The sequence below is a fragment of the Myotis daubentonii genome, chromosome 3 (assembly GCF_963259705.1).
Source record: "Myotis daubentonii chromosome 3, mMyoDau2.1, whole genome shotgun sequence".
NCBI lineage: Eukaryota > Metazoa > Chordata > Mammalia > Chiroptera > Vespertilionidae > Myotis > Myotis daubentonii.
The window spans coordinates 74,917,908-74,937,014 of NC_081842.1; the positions used below are offsets into that span (position 1 = coordinate 74,917,908).

Genomic DNA, 19,107 nt, shown 5'->3' on the forward strand with positions numbered 1-19,107 from the left:
AACATAATCCTGACAGGGGCAAGTCATGGTATTTGAGAATGTTTAATGTTAACAGTTCATGCAAGAAATAACATTGATGTTACTTTTTTGCCCAAATTGCAGGAACAATATGAATTATATTGTGAAATGGGCTCCACTTTCCAGCTCTGTAAAATTTGTGCTGAGAACGACAAAGATGTCAAGATTGAGCCCTGTGGGCATTTGATGTGCACCTCTTGCCTTACAGCATGGCAGGTATAATCCAGGTTTAATTAGCAACGTGAATTCTCCTTTATATTCCTTAACAATATCTGTCTTTTCAGTTTTCTTCATCTTGATTCAGGAATAATACTGAGAAGTGTTTTGTGTGAATAGTTGTTAAAAAAATTCATATGTTTAAGTTTCTTTTATGTAATATGATATTTTTGTTGTTTTTATATTTCTCCTTTTGCATGTGTAAGTTTATATTAGTTTTAAGTAGTCCTTCTATAACACTATTGATTTCAAAAAGTCCCTTATCTATTACCAATTAACTACATTTACATAATTTACTGTAGATCAGAATCTACTTATAGTATGTCAGATTCCAAAGCAAAGTAAACTCCAGTAGATAAAGCGTAGGTTGATATTTAAACCATCCCTCTTCTCCTGGGGCGGTGTAGGTCCTGTCTCACAGATGTCTATGGCTGCTCCGTAAGGCTAAAATAGGAAAATCAAACAGGACATGCTTCCGAAATACTTATAGTTCCCACAGAAACAGGCATTAAATTTTTCAGTTTACAGAAACAAAATCTAAGATAAATTGCAGAATCTAAGATAAATTAGGCAGATGTCCAATAAATATAAATTGATTTGATGTTTTTGAATAAGACCTAGAGAATAATTGGTTTCCCCAAGGGCCTTCTTACCTGTTTTTATCTGTAATGAAAAGTGAGATTTTAAAATGGCTCTTTGGGCAGATTTCCAATTTTGCATATGCTCCAAATACCAGAATATATTGCATATCCTCCAATATCCAGAATACTTTCATCAAGCCATTTTTAAACTTCTGTTTAATATAACCAATGTTGAAATGAATATTGTTGATGGGGTTTAGTTAGAAAGGAAATAATTAACTTTCAAGCCTTTTTAAAGACTTGCAGTTGAGTATGTAATTGACATCCCTACCCTATTCTTAAGCCCTCTCAGTTCTGATCTTCTCTCCACCCCAGAAGCTCTGCCCTCCTGAGGAAGGAAGCCTTAGGTTCAGGGAAGGGTACAGACTAGAGGAGCCGTGATGCCTGCTGAACTCATTACTTGGTAACAAAATATAATGACTTTCACTTTTTCACCATCTTATAAAAAGGGCCTCCTACTTCCTGAGAGGATACTTAAAAAATATATGAAGAAAAAGAGGAAGACCTAGGAAATGAATTACAATGCAGTTACGTTTTCAAAGCCATTCCTGAACTCCTGATGTCTTTGTAACCTCAGTAAAAATTGTTGAACATCCTTATACTTCTCTCTTTTAATATGCATCAAGGTTCTATTTTACTTTAGTTTTCCTTGATATCCTTGCCATGATTTCCCTTTATTCCTTCATGATGTTGGTGAATTTTACATATTGTAGGAGAAGTTGCAGGAAGGGGGATGCTCAGTATGGTGTCAGGAAGCTCATTCTCATCTTCTGGGCACATGTTTAAGTAAGTTATCTAATCTAATAAAAGAGAAACATGCAAATTGACCGCACTTCTGCTACACCCCAAGCCATGCCTACCAGCCAATCAGAGCAACTATATGCAAATTAACCCAACCAAGATGGCGTCTGGCAGCCACAGAGCTGGAGCAAGCAGGAGGCTTGGTTGCCCTGGCAATGGAGGAAGCCAAGCTTCCTGCCTGACCTTCCCGGCTGTGGGCTCTGCTCAAGGAAACAAAGTTTTAATTATAGAAGATAAACAAATCCCAGATACCTTCTTCCAGCCAGCCTCCACTGGGAGCTTGGGTGGCTGGGGGCCGTGGCCAGCCTGAAAACAGTCATCAGCCCCTCACCCAGGCTGGCCAGGCACTCCAGTGGGGACTCCCACCCTGAAGGGGGTGCGGCCAGTCTGTAAACAGCCCTCAGCCCCTCACCCAGGCTGGCCAGGCACCCCAGTGGGGACCCCCACCCTGATCCAGGACACCCTTCAGGGCAAACCACCCAGCCCCCATCCATGCACCAGGCCTCTATCCTATATAATAAAAGGGTAACATGCAAATTGACCCTAATAGCAGAACGACTGGGAATGACTAGTCACTGTGACACACACTGAACACTAGGGGGCAGACGCTTAATGCAGCAGCTGCCCCCTGGTGGTCATTGCGCTCCCACAGGGGGAGCTCTGCTTAGCCACAAGCCAGGCTGACGGCTGCCAGTACAGCGGTGGTGGTGGGAGCATCTCCCGCCTCCTTAGCAGCGCTGAGGATGTCCGACTGCAGCTTAGGCCTGCTCTCCGCTGGCAAGTGGACATTCCCCGAGGGCTCCCGGGCTGCCAGAGGGATGTCTGACTGCCATCTTAGGCCCAGTCCCCCGGGGAGCGGGCCTAAGCCAGCAGGTGGTCATCCCCCGAGGTGTCCCAGACTGCAAGAGGGCACAGGCCGGGCTGAGGGAACCTCCCCCTCTACCCCCCCATCCGAGTGCACAGATTTTTGTGCACTGGGCCCTTAGTGTTAACAATAATGGTTTGCAGACTTAAAAATTTCTTTTTATAAGTAACTCACAATAAATTTAGTTAAACTGGTAGAAGGCAAAACTGTTTGCAACTGTGTTTCAAATGTATTGGTAGAAAGTGCTAGACATGTTTCTGATGTGCCGCATTGACTGGGATGGGACTATTTATGGTGCTTTGCTTTATTTGGTACCCACTCAGCATATCAGAGCAAGGATTAAACTGACTGAGGCAATTATGTGTCACCCTTTGAATTGACTTAGCTTTGAGTGTGGTAGTATGGTTCTCACAGGTACAAAAAAATAAACATTTGCATTCCTCTCCAAAGGAAACCAAAATTTTAGGCTGATATAAACTCAAAGTACTTTGCCTCCTTGGATGGCCTGTGCATTTCAGCCTCTTCTCGGAGCCCTGGTCTTAGAGCACAGACATGCAGGCATATTGTAGGACCTGGCAGCTTTAACTTGATACTTACTTCATACTTGGAAGTTGTGGGTTAAAAGTTCCCATGAGTTTGGCAGACAACTTTGATTAACTAAGGTTATTGTTGAAAGCATTGTACAAAATAGCTGTTTACCTGTGGCCTAGGGAGAATAAAAGAGGATGGCTGGATATAAAAGAAACAAACAAAAAAGATTTCATTTTACTTTCTGTATACTTCTTGAAAGAAATATATCTTTTAAAATGTCAGGACCAATACTATATATTTTACATAGTAAGTTTGCGAACTATTTGCAATAGGTTGTTATGTGCAAAAGACATGGGACTAGTTCCCAGTTGTCATTGGTGTTTTATTACTTTTTGCACTTTGCATCGCCACACCTTTTCTGTGTATCACTGTGCATTCCAGATGGTGCAGTTCCTCTTGCTAGTAGCAGATCAATTCCTTGATTCACTTCATAGTTTTTCATTCTGGCCTAATGGTCTTATATAAGGATATGTCCAGTCATATTCATAAATTATTACCATTTTCTATTTCTCTGTTTTACTTTGAAATAATTCTGTTTTACTTTTAGAAATTGAGGAAGTACATCAATTGCCAAGCACTGAAAACAGTCTGAGTAAAAGTTTAGAAGGAGCTATGTAAGACTATAGTAATAAAGCAGTCATTTACTAAGTAAAGTAGTCACAAAAGATGACAAATTCAAAAGTACTCAGGTTGAAATAATTGAAAGAAATCACACTCATGGCATTAGATATTAAAGTTATTAACATCTTTTTTTATTAATTAAATCTTTATTGTTTAGATTATTACATTTGTTCCTCTTTTTCCCCCCATAACTCCTCTCCACCCAGTTACCACCCCACCCTCCTCCCTCACCCCCCATCCACTGGCCTCATCCATAGGTGCACGATTTTTGTCCAGTCTCTTCCCGGATCCCTCACACCCCTTTGCCCCCCAAAAATAGTCAGTCCATTCCCTTTCTATGCCCCTGATTCTATTATAATCACCAGTTCATTCTGTTCATCAGATTATTCACTTGATTTTCAGATTCTCCTGTTGATAGATGTGTATTTGTTGTTCATAATTTGTATCTTTACCTTCTTCTTCTTCCTCTTCTTAAAGGATACCTTTCCACATTTCATGTAATACTGGTTTTGTGGTGATGAACTCCTTTAGCTTTTTCATATCTGTGAAGCTCTTTATCTGACCTTCAATTCTGAATGATAGCTTTGCTGTATAAAGTAATCTTGGTTGTAGGTTCTTGGCATTCATCACTTTGAATATTTCTTGCCACTCCCTTCTGGCCTGCAAAGTTTCTGTTAAGAAATCAGCTGACATTCATATGGGTACTCCCTTGTAGGTAACTGACTTTCTTTCTCTTGCTGCTTTTAAGATTCTCTCTTTGTCTTTTGCTCTTGGCATTTTAATTATGATGTGTCTTGGTGTGGTCCTCTTTGGATTCCTTTTGTTTGGGGTTCTCTGTGCTTCCTGGACTTGCATGTCTATTTCTTTCACCAGGTAGGGGAAGTTTTCTGTCATTATTTCTTCAAATAGGTTTTCAATATCTTGCTCTCTCACTCTTCTTCTGGCACCCCTATAATCTGGATGTTGGTATGCTTGAAGCTGTACCAGAGGCTCCTTACACTATCTTCGTATTTTTGGATTGTTTTTTCATTTTGCTTTTCTGGTTGGGTGTTTTTTGCTTCTTCGTATTTCAAATCTTTGACTTGATTCTTGCAATCCTCTAGTCTGCTGTTGGGAGTCTGTATAATATTCTTTATTTCAGTCAGTGTATGCTTAATTTCTAGTTGGTCCTTTATCACAACCTCGAGGGTCTCATTAGATTTCTTGTAGATCTCATTAAGTTTATTGGCAGTTTCTAGAAAATTATTGAAAGACCTTAAAAGTGTGGTTTTGAACTCTATATCCAGTAATTTGCTTTCCTCCATTTCTGTCATTTGTGTCCTTTTTCTTTGTCTCCACATTTTTTATGCTTCCCTGTGTTGATAAAGTGGTTTTCTGTGCTGAGTGTCCTCTAGGACCCAGTGGTTCAGCCTCCCCAATTACCTGAGGAGGACACTCTTGGTGCACCTCCTTGTGGGCTGTGTGCACAGTCTTGTTGTAGTTAAGCCTTGATTGTTGTAGGTATCACTGGGAGGAATGCATGTAGTTAAAATAATATGACTCATTTGCAACTTTCTCATTTGAAATGGTATAGGGCTAGAGTCCATATTTTCTTTTTTTAAAATATATTTTATTGATTTTTTTTACAGAGAGGAAGGGAGAGGGATAGAGAGTTAGAAACATCGATGAGAGAGAAACATTGATCAGCTGCCTTCTGCACACTCCCCACTGGGCATGTGCCCGCAACTAAGGTACATGCCCTTGACCGGAATTGAACCTGGGGCCCTTGAGTCTGCAGGCCGACGCTTTATCCACTGGGCCAAACCGGTTAGGACTAGAGTCCATATTTTCTGACTTGCAAGCCAGTGTTTTTGTTTTATATTCTTATTCATTTTTTTCTGTGGAGAAAAAATTAAGTTTTTATACTTAATTATGCACAGGAATAATTTGTTATTTTGTTTCTCTTAACTGGGTTGGTAAAAGCAGCAGTGGATTGTTTCATCATCATTCAGCAAGATCTCAAATCCACTCATTCATTCACTCAGTTATTTATTTAGGAAACATTCCTCAAGCAGCTGCTATTTCCCATGTTCTGTGCTAATCTCTGAGCTAAGAAAAGCACTAAGAAACAGCCCCTACCCTCAAGTTAAAATGAAATCTGTATGTTTTATAAAGGGGCATGATATTAATAATTACTTGAAATGAACATCCTGTTATCCTTCAAATTTAATTATGGATCTGAGATATTTGTTGTCACTTTCTATTACCTTGGTTGACCGTGCTGATACGGAAAAGATTTTAAAGGCTGCATGTCTGCCAAGAAGCTCTGATAAATCTGTCCGAGTCCAATAGGAAAGATTAAACCCTGACCATAAAACATTGTGCCTGTGTGAACTTTTAGCAAGTCATTCTTCACCAGCTTTACCTACCTACTTTAGTTTAATTGAAATTCATTGGAGACTTAAATATTATGTAATTAACAGAAACCCTAAGAATGCACAGTAGCAGTGTCAGTTGTTACAGGCTGCAAGCGGTTACTCTTTAATTGCTGTCATAATGGCCCATTAGTCATGCCTCAGAAGGGAAGGGGTGTCAGATACTTTTTTCTCCTGAAACATCTGTGTTATTTAATAAATTGAATAAGCAAGCCAGAGTTTGCACAGAATACTAAATAAGTTGAATAATTACCTCTCTAGAGGCATTCTTTGAAACAGTATCTTGCTGGGTGTGGCATTTCTGTTCTACTCTAGGTGGTAAAACTGGGATGGTTTTATTTCAGGTCCACACTTTTCCTAGGATTTTAACAAAAAAGTTTTCTTCTTTACCCTGTATTCCTGTACATTTTCCTTTTTGTAATAGCATATTATGCATCAGTGATATTGCAGGGTTACCACATAAAGTGTGAAGTAAGGAATAGTTTTCCTTCTATGTTTTTTCCTAGAATCTAGATAATGGCTTCTTGGCTAATGAATGGCACAAACTCTAGGCTATGCTCCTAAAAATGGGTACACATATATCAATTGGATTTGCAGTCTTATTTTGCATTACTGCTAAGGATTTTAATTAATTAAAAGGAAGATTAGTTTTTCCCTGTGATTTTGCAAAATAATTTAAAGAAAGACATAGGAGCCTGCAAAACCGTAATTCACAAAAAAGTCAATAGATGAAAATCAGTAAGCTCTAATTTTAATATGACATGTGATTTAAAAGATTTATGGATGTTCTGTATTTAGACATTCATAAATTGCCAGAGGAAAAATAAATGTGTAGTTCTCTAAGAGAGATAAGTAGCAGGCACCACCACATTTAAGGCAATCCTACATAATAAAAGCCTAATATGCTAAGTGTCCGGTCATCCAGTTGGCTGTTGAACCAATCAAAGCATAGTATGCTAATGATTTGCTAAGGCTACTCAACCACTCACTATAATGTGCACTGACCACCACAGGGGAAGACGCTCTGACCGGTAGGTAAGCTTGCTGCTGGGGGGTCTGGCTGATCGTGATTGAATGAGATGGGCCAGACACACCCTGAAGCCCTCCTGTGGTCCCTCTCCAGCTGGCCAACCTCCCGCATCCCTCCGCAGCCCTGACCTTGCACCAATGGGGTCCCTTGGCCTGGCCTGTGCCCTCTCGCAATCCAGGACCCCTTGGGGGATGTCAGAAAGCCCGCAGGCCAGGTCAAGTACCCCACTGGTGCACAAATTCATGCACTGGGCCTCTAGTAAGAAATAATTTTTTATTGTATCTTCAAAAGCAGCCAATTTCTAGCGAAATTCTAGTGAAATTTTGTAACCTTGGTACTGCAAATAATATTTACTTTAAGACTGTTATAAATTGGTATTTATGTCTTTGATTTAGGCGCTGCCCCGTCATGCTGATCCCGGTGCCGAGAGACCTCGCGGCTCCGCTGATCCTGGTGCTGGGTGGCATATTACCCTTTTACTATATAGAATAGAGGCCTGGTGCATGGGTGGGGGCTGGCTGGTTTGCCCTGAAGGGAGTTCCGGATCAGGGTGGGGGTCCCCACTGGGGTGCCTAGCCAGCCTGGATGAGGGGATGATGGCTGTTTGCAGCTGATCACACACCCTTCAGGGTGGGGGTCCCCACTGGGGTGCCTGGCCAGTCTGGGTGAGGGGCTGAGGGCTGTTTTCAGGCTGGGACTGAAGCTCCCAACTGCTCCTTTTTTTCTTTTTTTTTTCTTTTTTATTCTGAGCCAGCTTTAGCTCTGAGGCTCCAGCTCTTAGGCCTCCGCTCCTGAAAGCAGGTATCTGGTTTGTTTAGGTTCTACAATCGAAACTCTGTATCAACTCCAGGTCTGAGATCCCAGCTAGCTGAAAGCTGGTTTCTGGGGTTTTGTTTAGCTTCCATTTTTGTAACTGTGTTTCAAACTGCCAACTCAGAGGCCTGCAGCGGCAGGCGGGGAATGTTGGAGTCCTCCGTCACTGAAGCAAGCAAGCCTCATGTTAGTTTCAAGCTGCCTGGCTGCCGGCTGCCATCTTGGCTGACAGTTAATTTGCATATCGCCCTGATTAGCCAATGGGAAGGGTAGCAGTTGTACGCCAATTACCATGTTTCTCTTTTATTAGATAGGATATGTGGATAGTGTTTACAATAGTGCCTGCAATTTTAGTTATTATTTCCTAATATAGTAACTGATGGTATCACTTTATGAAGGTACTTCATATTTCTGATTAATACTTTATATACACTGATAATTCTGCAATTTTTATTTATTTTATTGATTTTAGAAGAAGCAGGGAGAGAGGGAGAGAAAGAGAAACATTAATATGTTGTTCCACTTATTTGTGCATTCATGTGCCGTGACCAGGAGAGATTGAACCTGAAACCTTGGCTATCAGGACAACTCTCTAACCAGCTGAGTTACCTGGCCAGGACCTGCAGTTTTTAAATTCATTTCATTTCAAAATGGGATTCTTATGAACTTCTTTTAGATGCTAAGATGTTTTCTCAGTTATCTTACTATATTCTTTGTTATTGAGACTGTTTTTATAGTAATTACTAGAGGCCCTGTGCCAGCCCACCCTGATTGGGGCTGGCTGGGGGTGGGGCCATGTGCGGTTGGCTGGCTGTCCCCACCCCCGATCGGGGTGGGGGGCCTAGATCGGGCCAGTTGGCCGCCGCAGTGTGCATCATAGCAACCAGTCGTTCCAGTCTTTGCAGTCATTCCAGTGGTCTGGTTGCTTAGGCTTGTATAGATAGATAGATAGATAGATAGATAGATAGATAGATAGATAGATAGATAGATACCAACTGGAATTCACATAGCACTTTGGAAAGCTTTGAAATAATTTATCTTGCTTTATCTTTAAGATGTTCCTTAAAACATACATTCTCTCACACCGTACAAATAAGATGAAATGGCTTATCCAGTGTCACATAGCTGCAATTGGAGGGTGTAGTATTGCAATCCAATTGTTCTGATTCAGAAAGTCTGTATTCCTTTTCTGATTCACTGTTTTCATGAGCCTCCCAAATTAAAACTAGAAGTTCTAAGTCTAGATTCACCAATGTCTTCTCCCTTGCCCATCATAAAAGAGCACTAAACTGAAGATCTCTCCAACCCTGGGTTATTTAGTCTAAGATTACTATTAACAGTCCTCATTCATTCTTTTATTTATTCTTTTAACAAGAAGTTATTGAGTTTCTGTGGGAAATATTATGCTCTGAAAATGCTTAGTATGGACCCAATTTACTCTCAATGTATCTACCTATCTATCTATCTAGTTATCTATTTATTTCTAATTGTTCCATGTTTAGAAAAAAGATTTATGGGAACTCTAAATCTACCTGAAGTATAACAAGGTAATGTAAATTAGACTATACAGAAACTACAAACACACAGTAAAACATAAAACACACATTAACACGAGACTCATGAAGTCCTATGTATCCTCTCAGGCCCTCCATATATTGTATATGTGTGAAGGTATGAAGTGCTTGATCTTAAAATGTGTCCTCAACTAATCATCCTGAGAGCAAATAAATTGTACTACATATAATGTTTATTGTAAAAAATGAAAGAAAGTACTTATTGAAGAGATAAAATCCATCTGAACAGTATTTAAAACAGAAAGGATATGGAAGGTAACTGACATGATGATAATGAGATGACTCTGGTAGCATTTATTAAGATTTTTAAATAAGATGTTATTAAGGAATGGTAAATTTGGGAGGGAAATAATTTTTTTCCTATTTTTTGTCAATGTTGATTTGTTCTCAGGTTACCTAAAGTTATATTTGTATTTAATATAATTATAGCAGTGATTTTCAACCTTTTTCATCTCCATCTCCTGATATGCATAAACTAATTACTAAAATTCTGTGGCACATCAAATGTATACTTTTTGCTGATCTGACAAAAGAAAAACTTGTATAATTTTTATTCATTCATGCCAAACGCCGCTTGTTGTCTTAGATGTTGTCATTATTTTGACAATCTAAGGGAAAAGAGGTCAGTGCCCCTGACTAAATAGTCAGGTATTGCATGTTTTAAATATTTTTGTGGCAGACCAGTTGGAAATCGCTGATTTATGGTATTAATGGTTGGCATATATCTGAATGATTTTATTATGAGCATATTATATAGTTAAATTTCAGATGAGCTTAGTACTCCTGATAACTTCTGTATCTTTTGTTTTGGAGGTATTTGAGGAAGTGAAATCTACTGAGTCAATTAGAATGGTGGAGTCCCAAGTACTTCCTCTTAACATTCTCAGAATGTTAATATGTTGGAGGCTAGAAAAGGAGTTATTTATTGGTCTTTCTTTTTCTTTAACATATGCTCCTTGATCTTGCATTAACTATATGTTGACAGAAACATTATTTTAATTATTGATGCCCAAGCTGATGAGTTATTATATGCCTGTGGAAGACATCCCTCATGGGTAGTCAATTAACTATTTAACAGAAACCAGGGCAGAGCACCAAGGTGGCATTTGAGAATTTATGGTGAAACTTAATTTGCATATGACAGTAGTCAGTTTACAGAGAAAGAGGGTGAGTGAAGTCCTGTTACAGTAAATACCACTAGGGAGACACATTTAGCGCGATCTGTTTGCAAATCAAAAAGGATGTACATTGCAGCTGTTGTTTTGATCTAGTGAATAATATTAACTCTCAACAAAGATAAAGCTGAAGATATCTTTTGTGGTATATACATAAAACAGCCACTCTAACACACATCAGTGATTTGTATAGCATTTCAGGTTGGAGAGATGAAGTAAAACCTAAATTGGGTTTAGATTAACTGGTCCCAGTCTTTTTCTTTTATCATCAAGTTGTTATTGCCTTTCAGCCCTTCCCTTTCCAAACTTAATCTTTGCAGTCACCCTTTGTTTGGAAATAGATGACAAACTGTAAATCATTTTTAACCAAAACAACATGCAAATTGACCTTGAAGGTTCTAAGAGAAGCCTTTGGAGCTGAGTATAGTGGCTCACACATTCTCGGGAATGCACTAAAAATAGTATGACTTTAATGTTTTAGATTGAGTGGACTAATTTTTAGTAATAATTATATTGTAGTTAGACCTTAAAAGATTTTCTGTTTGTAGATAATACAGACTAAAACATTTACAGATGAATTTATGTAATGTGTAGGATATGCTTCAAAGTAATCCAAGAGTGGAGGAAGCAAGCAAAAGTACAGGTGAATCAGGATTGGGTGAATTGATAATGGATTCATACGGATTCATTATACTTTCTCTCTTCTTTTGTATATGTTTAAATCTTTCTCTAATATTTTTTTCAATGAATGAATGAGTGAAGTGTCCACTTACAGCCCAGAGTACTGTTTTCCATCCTTCATACAGCAAAGACACAGGGAACATCAGCTCTTTCACATCCTGCTCTTATTTTAGGACAACCTTTTTGAAATTATTTTATGCAGATCTGTAAGAAAATTCCAGGAGTGACACACAATATAGATCCCTTTTGACTTTTATAATAAGGGGATTTACCCAGGTGACAACATATATTCAATGTGTACTTAAATTTAATGTTCTTTTTATTGAAAGGTTTAATTTTGCTTAAATATTTACTCCTGTGCTAGAAAATATCAGCTTAAGATATTTTCAATTTTATCATTCATAAAATGTGGAGCAAATAATATTTAAGTTGCCTCAAAGCCCACCTGAGCATGTGTGGAATTAACATCACATGTGCTCAGTCAGGTCCAGTGGGCTTTGAGGCAACTTAAATATGTATTAGCATGTCTATATATTTTTTTTCACCACTTTGTTTCAACTATTTTACCATTCTAAGTAAGGGAATGTTGCAATTTCTTCTCATTAACAAACCCAAAGAGTGTTTGTTTGTATGTGTTCCTTTGATAATTTCTTTGGCAATGTAGATGTTCAGTTTCCTGTCTGAGTGACAATTGGGAAAGAACTACCTACCTACCATAGAGGGGTTGTTCAGTCATTGTCCCGTGAGAGGAGAGTGAGAGTGTTATTCCACAGTTAGTCAGTGTGTCAGTGTACGGCAGGTAGATCACCAGTTTCCCATCATACTAAGGGGATGGGCCAGTCTTGAATTAAGTACAGATTGGTTTCTTTAAAGATGTCAGTTTCCTTTGCATCCCTTCTCTCTAAAATGGTTCTGATTCATCCCATTTCTGCCTTTCAATGATTCTATGACTTTTATTTTTTCTTAAATGAAACACTGCTAAATTCAGGGTAAAATGCAGAAACAAAAATATAGTGGTGAATATAGTATACCATCTGTCTTCCTTTTTTATGTATATTTTTATTGATTTCAGAGAGGAAGGGAGAGGGAGAGAGATAGAAACATCAATGATGAAAATCATTGATGAGCTGCCTTCAGCACACCCCCTACTGGGGATCAAGCCCACAACCTGGGCATGTGTCTTAACTGGGAATCGAACCATGACCTTCTGGTTCATAGGTCGACACTCAACCACTGAGCCATACACCAGCTGGACACCATCTATCTTTATGAAGCAGCGTAATCAGCAGAGCAAGAGAAAAGTCTTGTCCTATTTTCCTGCTAATTGGGAATTCTGAGGGCAGTTAGTTTTGAGAAATGGAATTGGGAGACTTTGAATAAAACCTTTATTAATTACCAATAAGTAAATTTATGTCCCAAAAGTATTTGTACAAATCTTTTTGTAGTATCTAGTTTAAAAGATGAGGGGCAAAGCTTGCTATGTCACATAGTGTTATTTTCCATATGAGCTGTGCCAGGATGCGGGCTCTCAGGACAGATTATGGCTTCTGAATGTAAATTTACTTTATTTTTCCCACTGATTCTTATAAATCAAGTTTTTAAAAGACTGAGGCAATTAAAGTGGCAATATTGAGCCATAGTTTTATGCACAGGAATTTTTCCAGAATGGATTTTAAAATGGATTATTCTTATAGTTCTTATTATTTTATTTATAATGAACTTTTGTAAAAAAATGTTCTTTTTATAAAATGTTTAGTATTGGTGCCTTTTGTTAAAGAGGGACATGATTCAACTTCTTGTTTTCTGCAGCACTAAAGTTTTGATACATTAAAATTATTAGTGACGATTCAGGAAAATTAGATTAGGTTCCTTTTCTTTGGCAAAGCAAACTTTTTTAAAACTGAATTTTTCTTTAAAAGTTTGAAATTAGAAATACTGTACATTTATCATATATTTTGGCTTTTTGTTCTATTCCACTACTGCTTCCCCTACCCCCACTGACCAGCCTAAAATATCATTTTTTGCAACTTTGTTTTATACTTATAAAACTTTGGTTCCTCCCAGTACTGTTTTATTTAAACAAAGACCAATCAGCACATTTTATGTGTTTGTTCAGGAGTCAGATGGCCAGGGCTGCCCCTTCTGTCGCTGTGAAATTAAAGGAACGGAGCCCATAATTGTGGACCCCTTTGATCCAAGAGACGAAGGCTCTCGGTGCTGCGGCATTATGGACCCCTTTGGAATGCCGATGCTGGACTTGGATGATGACGATGACCGGGAGGAGTCCTTGATGATGAATCGGTTGGCAAATGTTCGAAAGGTAAACCTGGAAAACATAGATTTAATTAGGGTGGTTTGTGGGCATGAAAAAGATATGATGGTGTTACAGATGCAGTGTGACTGTTTTGGAAAGAAAGATTCAGGCATCAAAAGGAAGGTGAAGATACAAGGTATGTTGACAGGATGATGAATTCATAGGATGTGAAAGAACTGTGGACTCAAACTACATTCTCACTGGTAATAACTTCAAAATGAGAGATGGTGAGAGCTTTCATATAGAACTATATAATAGCTAAGACTGGTAACAGCAGAATGTGAATAAACATTAAGAAATAAAGTTATTAAAATGGGAAATGATGAAACTGATTAAAATTAGTCTTTGTTGAAGTCTAAAAGAAGTGTCCAATAAAGTTCTTTTCTTCCCAGGAAAGTCAGCCTTCTGTTGGCTACTAAGAGGTCACATAAGATTTACCTTTGTGCATTTACCATAACTGTGGTTCACTGTTGCTGACTCACAAAATTGACTTTGTGAGTTCACTGAGAACGGATGCTACTGCCCAGTTGGAGTTTACCAAGCTCACCAGAGACTAGTCAATGAACCAGAATGCCAATTGAGTAATTTACAAACTAGAAATAGAATGATCAAGAGAGCTAGACTCTAGATATCAAGCTAGTTTCTGTACAGTAGATGCATGAATTTCAGATTATATTCAGAACTTCTGTGCTCTCAATGTCAGAGAAATGGCAATGAGTGGTATTAAAGAGCCTGCAAATACCATATGAAGGTGCCCGCCAACTCATGGCAGGCATGGCTAATCAATCATTGCCCTCTTCCCTGCTGCATTCATACTTGGCCTACACAGCCTGTGGGACCTCCACTACAATTCATTAGGATTTGGCAGGTAACAGGAAACCTATTTGCCAGGGTGGAGTGCTGATAATGTGAAATGGCATCAAGTTGTATTTGCCATATGCATCTCTTTCTGGTAGGAAATCACTTGAAGCAGAGAACATAAATGGCTATTCAAATGCAAATTTAAAATAATTAAAATTTAATAAAATTTTAAAATTTCATTCCTCAGACACACTTGACATATTTTAAATGCTTAGTGGCCACTTGCATTATGGCTACTGTAATAAACCTGCCAGAAATAGAACATTTTCTATAGGTATTAAAGTATCTAATGAAGGTACATATAATAGAAGTATCCAGTAGATAATTCTGTTGGACAGAGTTTCATTAGATCATTCCTACAGGCTTTACTGGAAGAAACTAGGTCTTGGTCCAAAGTACATTTCATTTAAATTTAATTACCTAATGATCTTAGTTTTGTCTGGATATATGACTGTGATTTAGCACTCGAATCAGCAGACTATGGCCTATTTTTGTTTGGTTTTCTGTGAGCTAAGAATGATTTTACATTTTAAATGGTTATATATTTAAATGATTTTACGAGTACCTACATAATTTCCTTGACTTGCAAAGCCTAAAATATTCACTATCTGGCTCTTAAGATATAGTCCCCAGGCCTAGGGCACTGTAAGCATTTAAAGAATGTTTATTGAATGCACAGATAATAGGGAATGATACAAAAGTGTTTTAGAAGCAAACAACAGGTCAAGTAGTCCAGTTGACTTAGATGATAATGTTTTCTAGCTAGAAAAAGGGAATTTCAATCTTCTTTACTAAATGGATTTTCTTCTTTCAGTGATTCATGTCAGGGGAGGTCTTAAATTTTAAGAATTTTGTACCCTTTACTGCTTGGGGAGAAATGGTATTTGCCATGTAGGATTTTGGGAAAAGTTGCATTCTGGGCCTATTTCCCATTGAACAAGTTGAAGCTTGAGCTCTGTTTCAGGAGGTGCCCTGGCTAGTGAAAAGAGTCACTGGTAGCGTGAAATGAACAGAATGCTGAAGGTGGCTTGAGTGGTTTTCCCTACCTCTTTAGCACTGTCTCGGCCATGCATGTTTGGTTCTCCCTACGTACCTGCGAGCTCTCTGGCAAGGGAGCTGAGTGAATTTTTACATTAATCTCCTCTTTAGTTTATGGGGAAAAGAGAATGGTACTTTCAGACATTATTGTCCCAAAACTACCAATTCAGTGGCTTATTTGACAGTCAATAGTGTCATTGAGTAAGAGCTTTCATTGCAGTCAATTATTTCTATACATCCCTATAGCAGTTAGATATTGGAGAAGTTTAAGGAACTTGTAATTATTTCTTTTTAGGTTGAGGAATCATATTTCAATGTAATGCCTTTCTGTGCACTGATCTGCTTCTAGTCAATTAAACAGACTGGATTTTATAATATTTCATAAATCGCTGCCACTTAGTAAAACCTAAATATTAATGTAGATAAAAGCATCAGTTATTTCTGAATAACTGGCAAAAAGGTTGCTGAACCTATGCTCCCATAACATGCTATGTGTACTTCCATTTCAGTAGAAGTACTGAATTGTTAGTGTTTTAGTTAGAGGACTGTCTTCTCTAGGAGACTTAATTCTTAAGGCTAGGGCCAGTATCTTATTACCTTTGTGTTCCTTGGCACCTAAACACACTCAGTGAATATTTACTAAATCTTCTTTGAGGCCAGTGACCTGATCCTATACATCTTTTCATCTTTGTTCCAATCTGAATATATATGTACAATACATCAAATTGTAAGTTTTATCCAGTTCTGTCATACAGCTGAGATTATAAACAAATATAACACAGTCATTTTGACATCATAGCTCTTCTGCCAGAATTTTCCTTCTCTATGTTTATTTAATCTTTCTATTGCCTCATTCACTTATTCATTCATTTTAAAGCTATTTTATTTTCTCAGCTCCAAGAGTAACTACAGTCATTGTCCAGAAAAACAATTCATTTTTTTTATCTGCTTTTCCAAATTCTCATCTCATCTTTCTCTTCTTTTATGAATAGGTAGATGACTATATTGTGGAATATTTCTGCCTATCTTAAGCATACTGCAATCTTTAAATTAGTAATGATTTTCTCTGGCTGGTTTACTCAGTTGGTTACAGCATCATTCTAATATGGCAAGGTTGCAGGTTCTATCCAGTCAGGCCACATACAAGAAGCAACCAATGAATGCATAAGTAGAACAAGTCGATCTATCTCTATCTCTATCATCTCTCATTCTCTCTAGAATCAATCAACATATAAAAAAAATAGTAATGCTTCCATCATATCATAGAGGACTGGAGCTGTTTGTATATTAGTGTTACCTTGGTGAGATTCCATCCCACAGCCAGAATTTATAAATAGCAGCATACTAAACATATAGATTGTATTATTATAAATGTATATCATAATGCTAATTTTACAGATGCAAATAGAACTTATATAATACAGTGTATTGGTCGCCTTCCTTGGTATAGGCTGTTTTATGATTTTAACTGGAACATGTTTTAGATTTAGCTTCAAGTTGTACCATTGCCTGTGTCCTTGAAGTGTCAGAATTTCTAGGATAATTGGATCTGATGTGAGCCCTCAAAGGAATTCCAGGGCATGATTGGTAGGATCACATCCTTCTCTCTGACTTCAGGGAGATCAGAGCTTAGAAAAGGTGTCTGTTGCTAGTCAGAATTTTGTTTCATTTTGCCAAGGGTGTAAAGGGGAGTCTTAATATTTCCTTAGTAATTATGTTGATATAATGTATTATTATTCACCAAATACATAAAATTATAAGCAAAATAAAGATTTTCATACATAATAAAAATATTGACAGACTGAATTAGTATATGAACCCAGATTAATTTATTTGGTTTTAAACATTATATTTTTTAAAACAGTATTTAAAATAGAAATGATTTTTGCCATAAAAGAACAAAAATGGGTGTGACCATAGATCAAGGGAATTATTTGTCTTATAGTTTTATTTACATTCTCTTAACGTTGCTGTCGTCAATTAAAACATATTACTAATTAAAAACTTAACATATCACCCAATTCTAGCTTTTTCTACACTAATAAAAGAGAAATATGTAAATTGACCATCACTTTGTGATGCCCACCAGCCAATCAGGAGTATGCAAATTAGCGGGACAAAGATGGAGGCGGCCACAGAGCCAGCTAGAGCAGGTGGGAGGCTTGGGTCACCCCCAGTGACAGAGGAAGCCAAGTTTCCCACCCACCTGGGCCAGCCGCCAAAGGAGGGGCCTGTGGGCGGCAGCCATGGAGCTGGCCTAAGTGCGTGGAAGGCTTGGATCACCCAGGCCAGCAGCCGAGGGAGGGGCCTGCAAATGGCCCTCAGCCCCTCACCCAGGCTGGCCACCACCATCAGGGCTAGGGTCCCCACTGGGGGGCGTGGCCAGTCTGAAAACGGCCCTCAGCCCCTTACCCAGGCTGGCCAGGCACCCCAGTGGGGACCCCCACCCTGAAAGGGGTGTGTCCAGCCTGAAAACAGCCCGCAGCCTCTCACCCGGCTGACCAGGCCCCCCAGCAGGGACCCCCACCCTGAATGGGGTGTGGCCAGCCTGAAAACGGCCCTCAGCCCCTTACCCAGGCTGGCCACGCCCCCTTGGGTGAGGGTCCCCGCTGGGGGGCATGGCCAGCCTGCAAACAGCCATCAGCCCCTCACCCAGGCTGGCCATGCCCCCTCCAGCACGGACCCTCACCCAATGGGGCATGGCTGGCATGCAAACTGCCCCAGCCCCTTGTCCAGGCTGGCACCATCACCAGCGGGGACCCCCACCCAATAGGAGTGTGGCCAGCCTGCAAACCACATCAGGTCCCTTGCCCCAGCTGCCCCAACCCCGAAGGGAACCCCCACCCTGATCTGGGACACCCTTCAGGGCAAACCAGCCAGCCTCCACCCATGCATCAGGCTCTATCTATATATATAAAACCCTAAGTGAATGTTACTACCAGTTGCTATGACACACACTGAGCACCAGGGGGCAGATGCTCAACACAGGAGCTGCCTCCTGGTGGTCAGTGCGCTCCCACAGCCAACCTGCCATGGTCCTTCCCTCTGGCCGGCTGGCCCCTCTTGGCAAGAGGACCTGATTGGCCAGATGAAGGGACCCCACCTGTGCACGAATCCGTGCACCAGGCCTCTAGTCTATACTAATAAAAGGGTAATATGCTAACTAGACTGGGACACCTTCCAGGAGACCTTCCAGACATTCTTCTGGACAAAGCCATGGTTGCAGGGCCGAGGTAGAGGCAATTAGGGGCCAAAAGGGGAGGGCAGTTGTGGGTGATCAGGCCAGGATGGGATGGCAGTTGTGGGTGAGCAGGCTGGTGGAGGGGGTGCATTGGGGATGATCAGGCCGGTGGAGGGGGGGGGCAGTTGGGGGTGAGCAGGCCATCAGTGGAGGTCAGTTGGAGGCAATCAGGCCAGCGGGGGGAAGTTGGGGGTAAGCAGGCCAGCAGGGGAG

The 19,107-nt window shown here is 39.6% G+C and overlaps 1 protein-coding gene across 9 annotated transcripts in view; it reads left to right on the plus strand.

Moving 5' to 3' along the window:
* The window catches only part of CBLB (Cbl proto-oncogene B), a 247,443-nt gene that overhangs the window by 148,760 nt on the left and 79,576 nt on the right, over nucleotides 1–19,107 (plus strand). For all 9 annotated transcript variants that reach the window (XM_059687925.1, XM_059687931.1, XM_059687932.1 and 6 more), the window contains 2 exons: nucleotides 103–234; nucleotides 13,557–13,760. In XM_059687925.1, coding sequence (XP_059543908.1) covers nucleotides 103–234; nucleotides 13,557–13,760 — 336 coding nt within the window. The remainder of the gene's footprint in view (nucleotides 1–102; nucleotides 235–13,556; nucleotides 13,761–19,107) is intronic.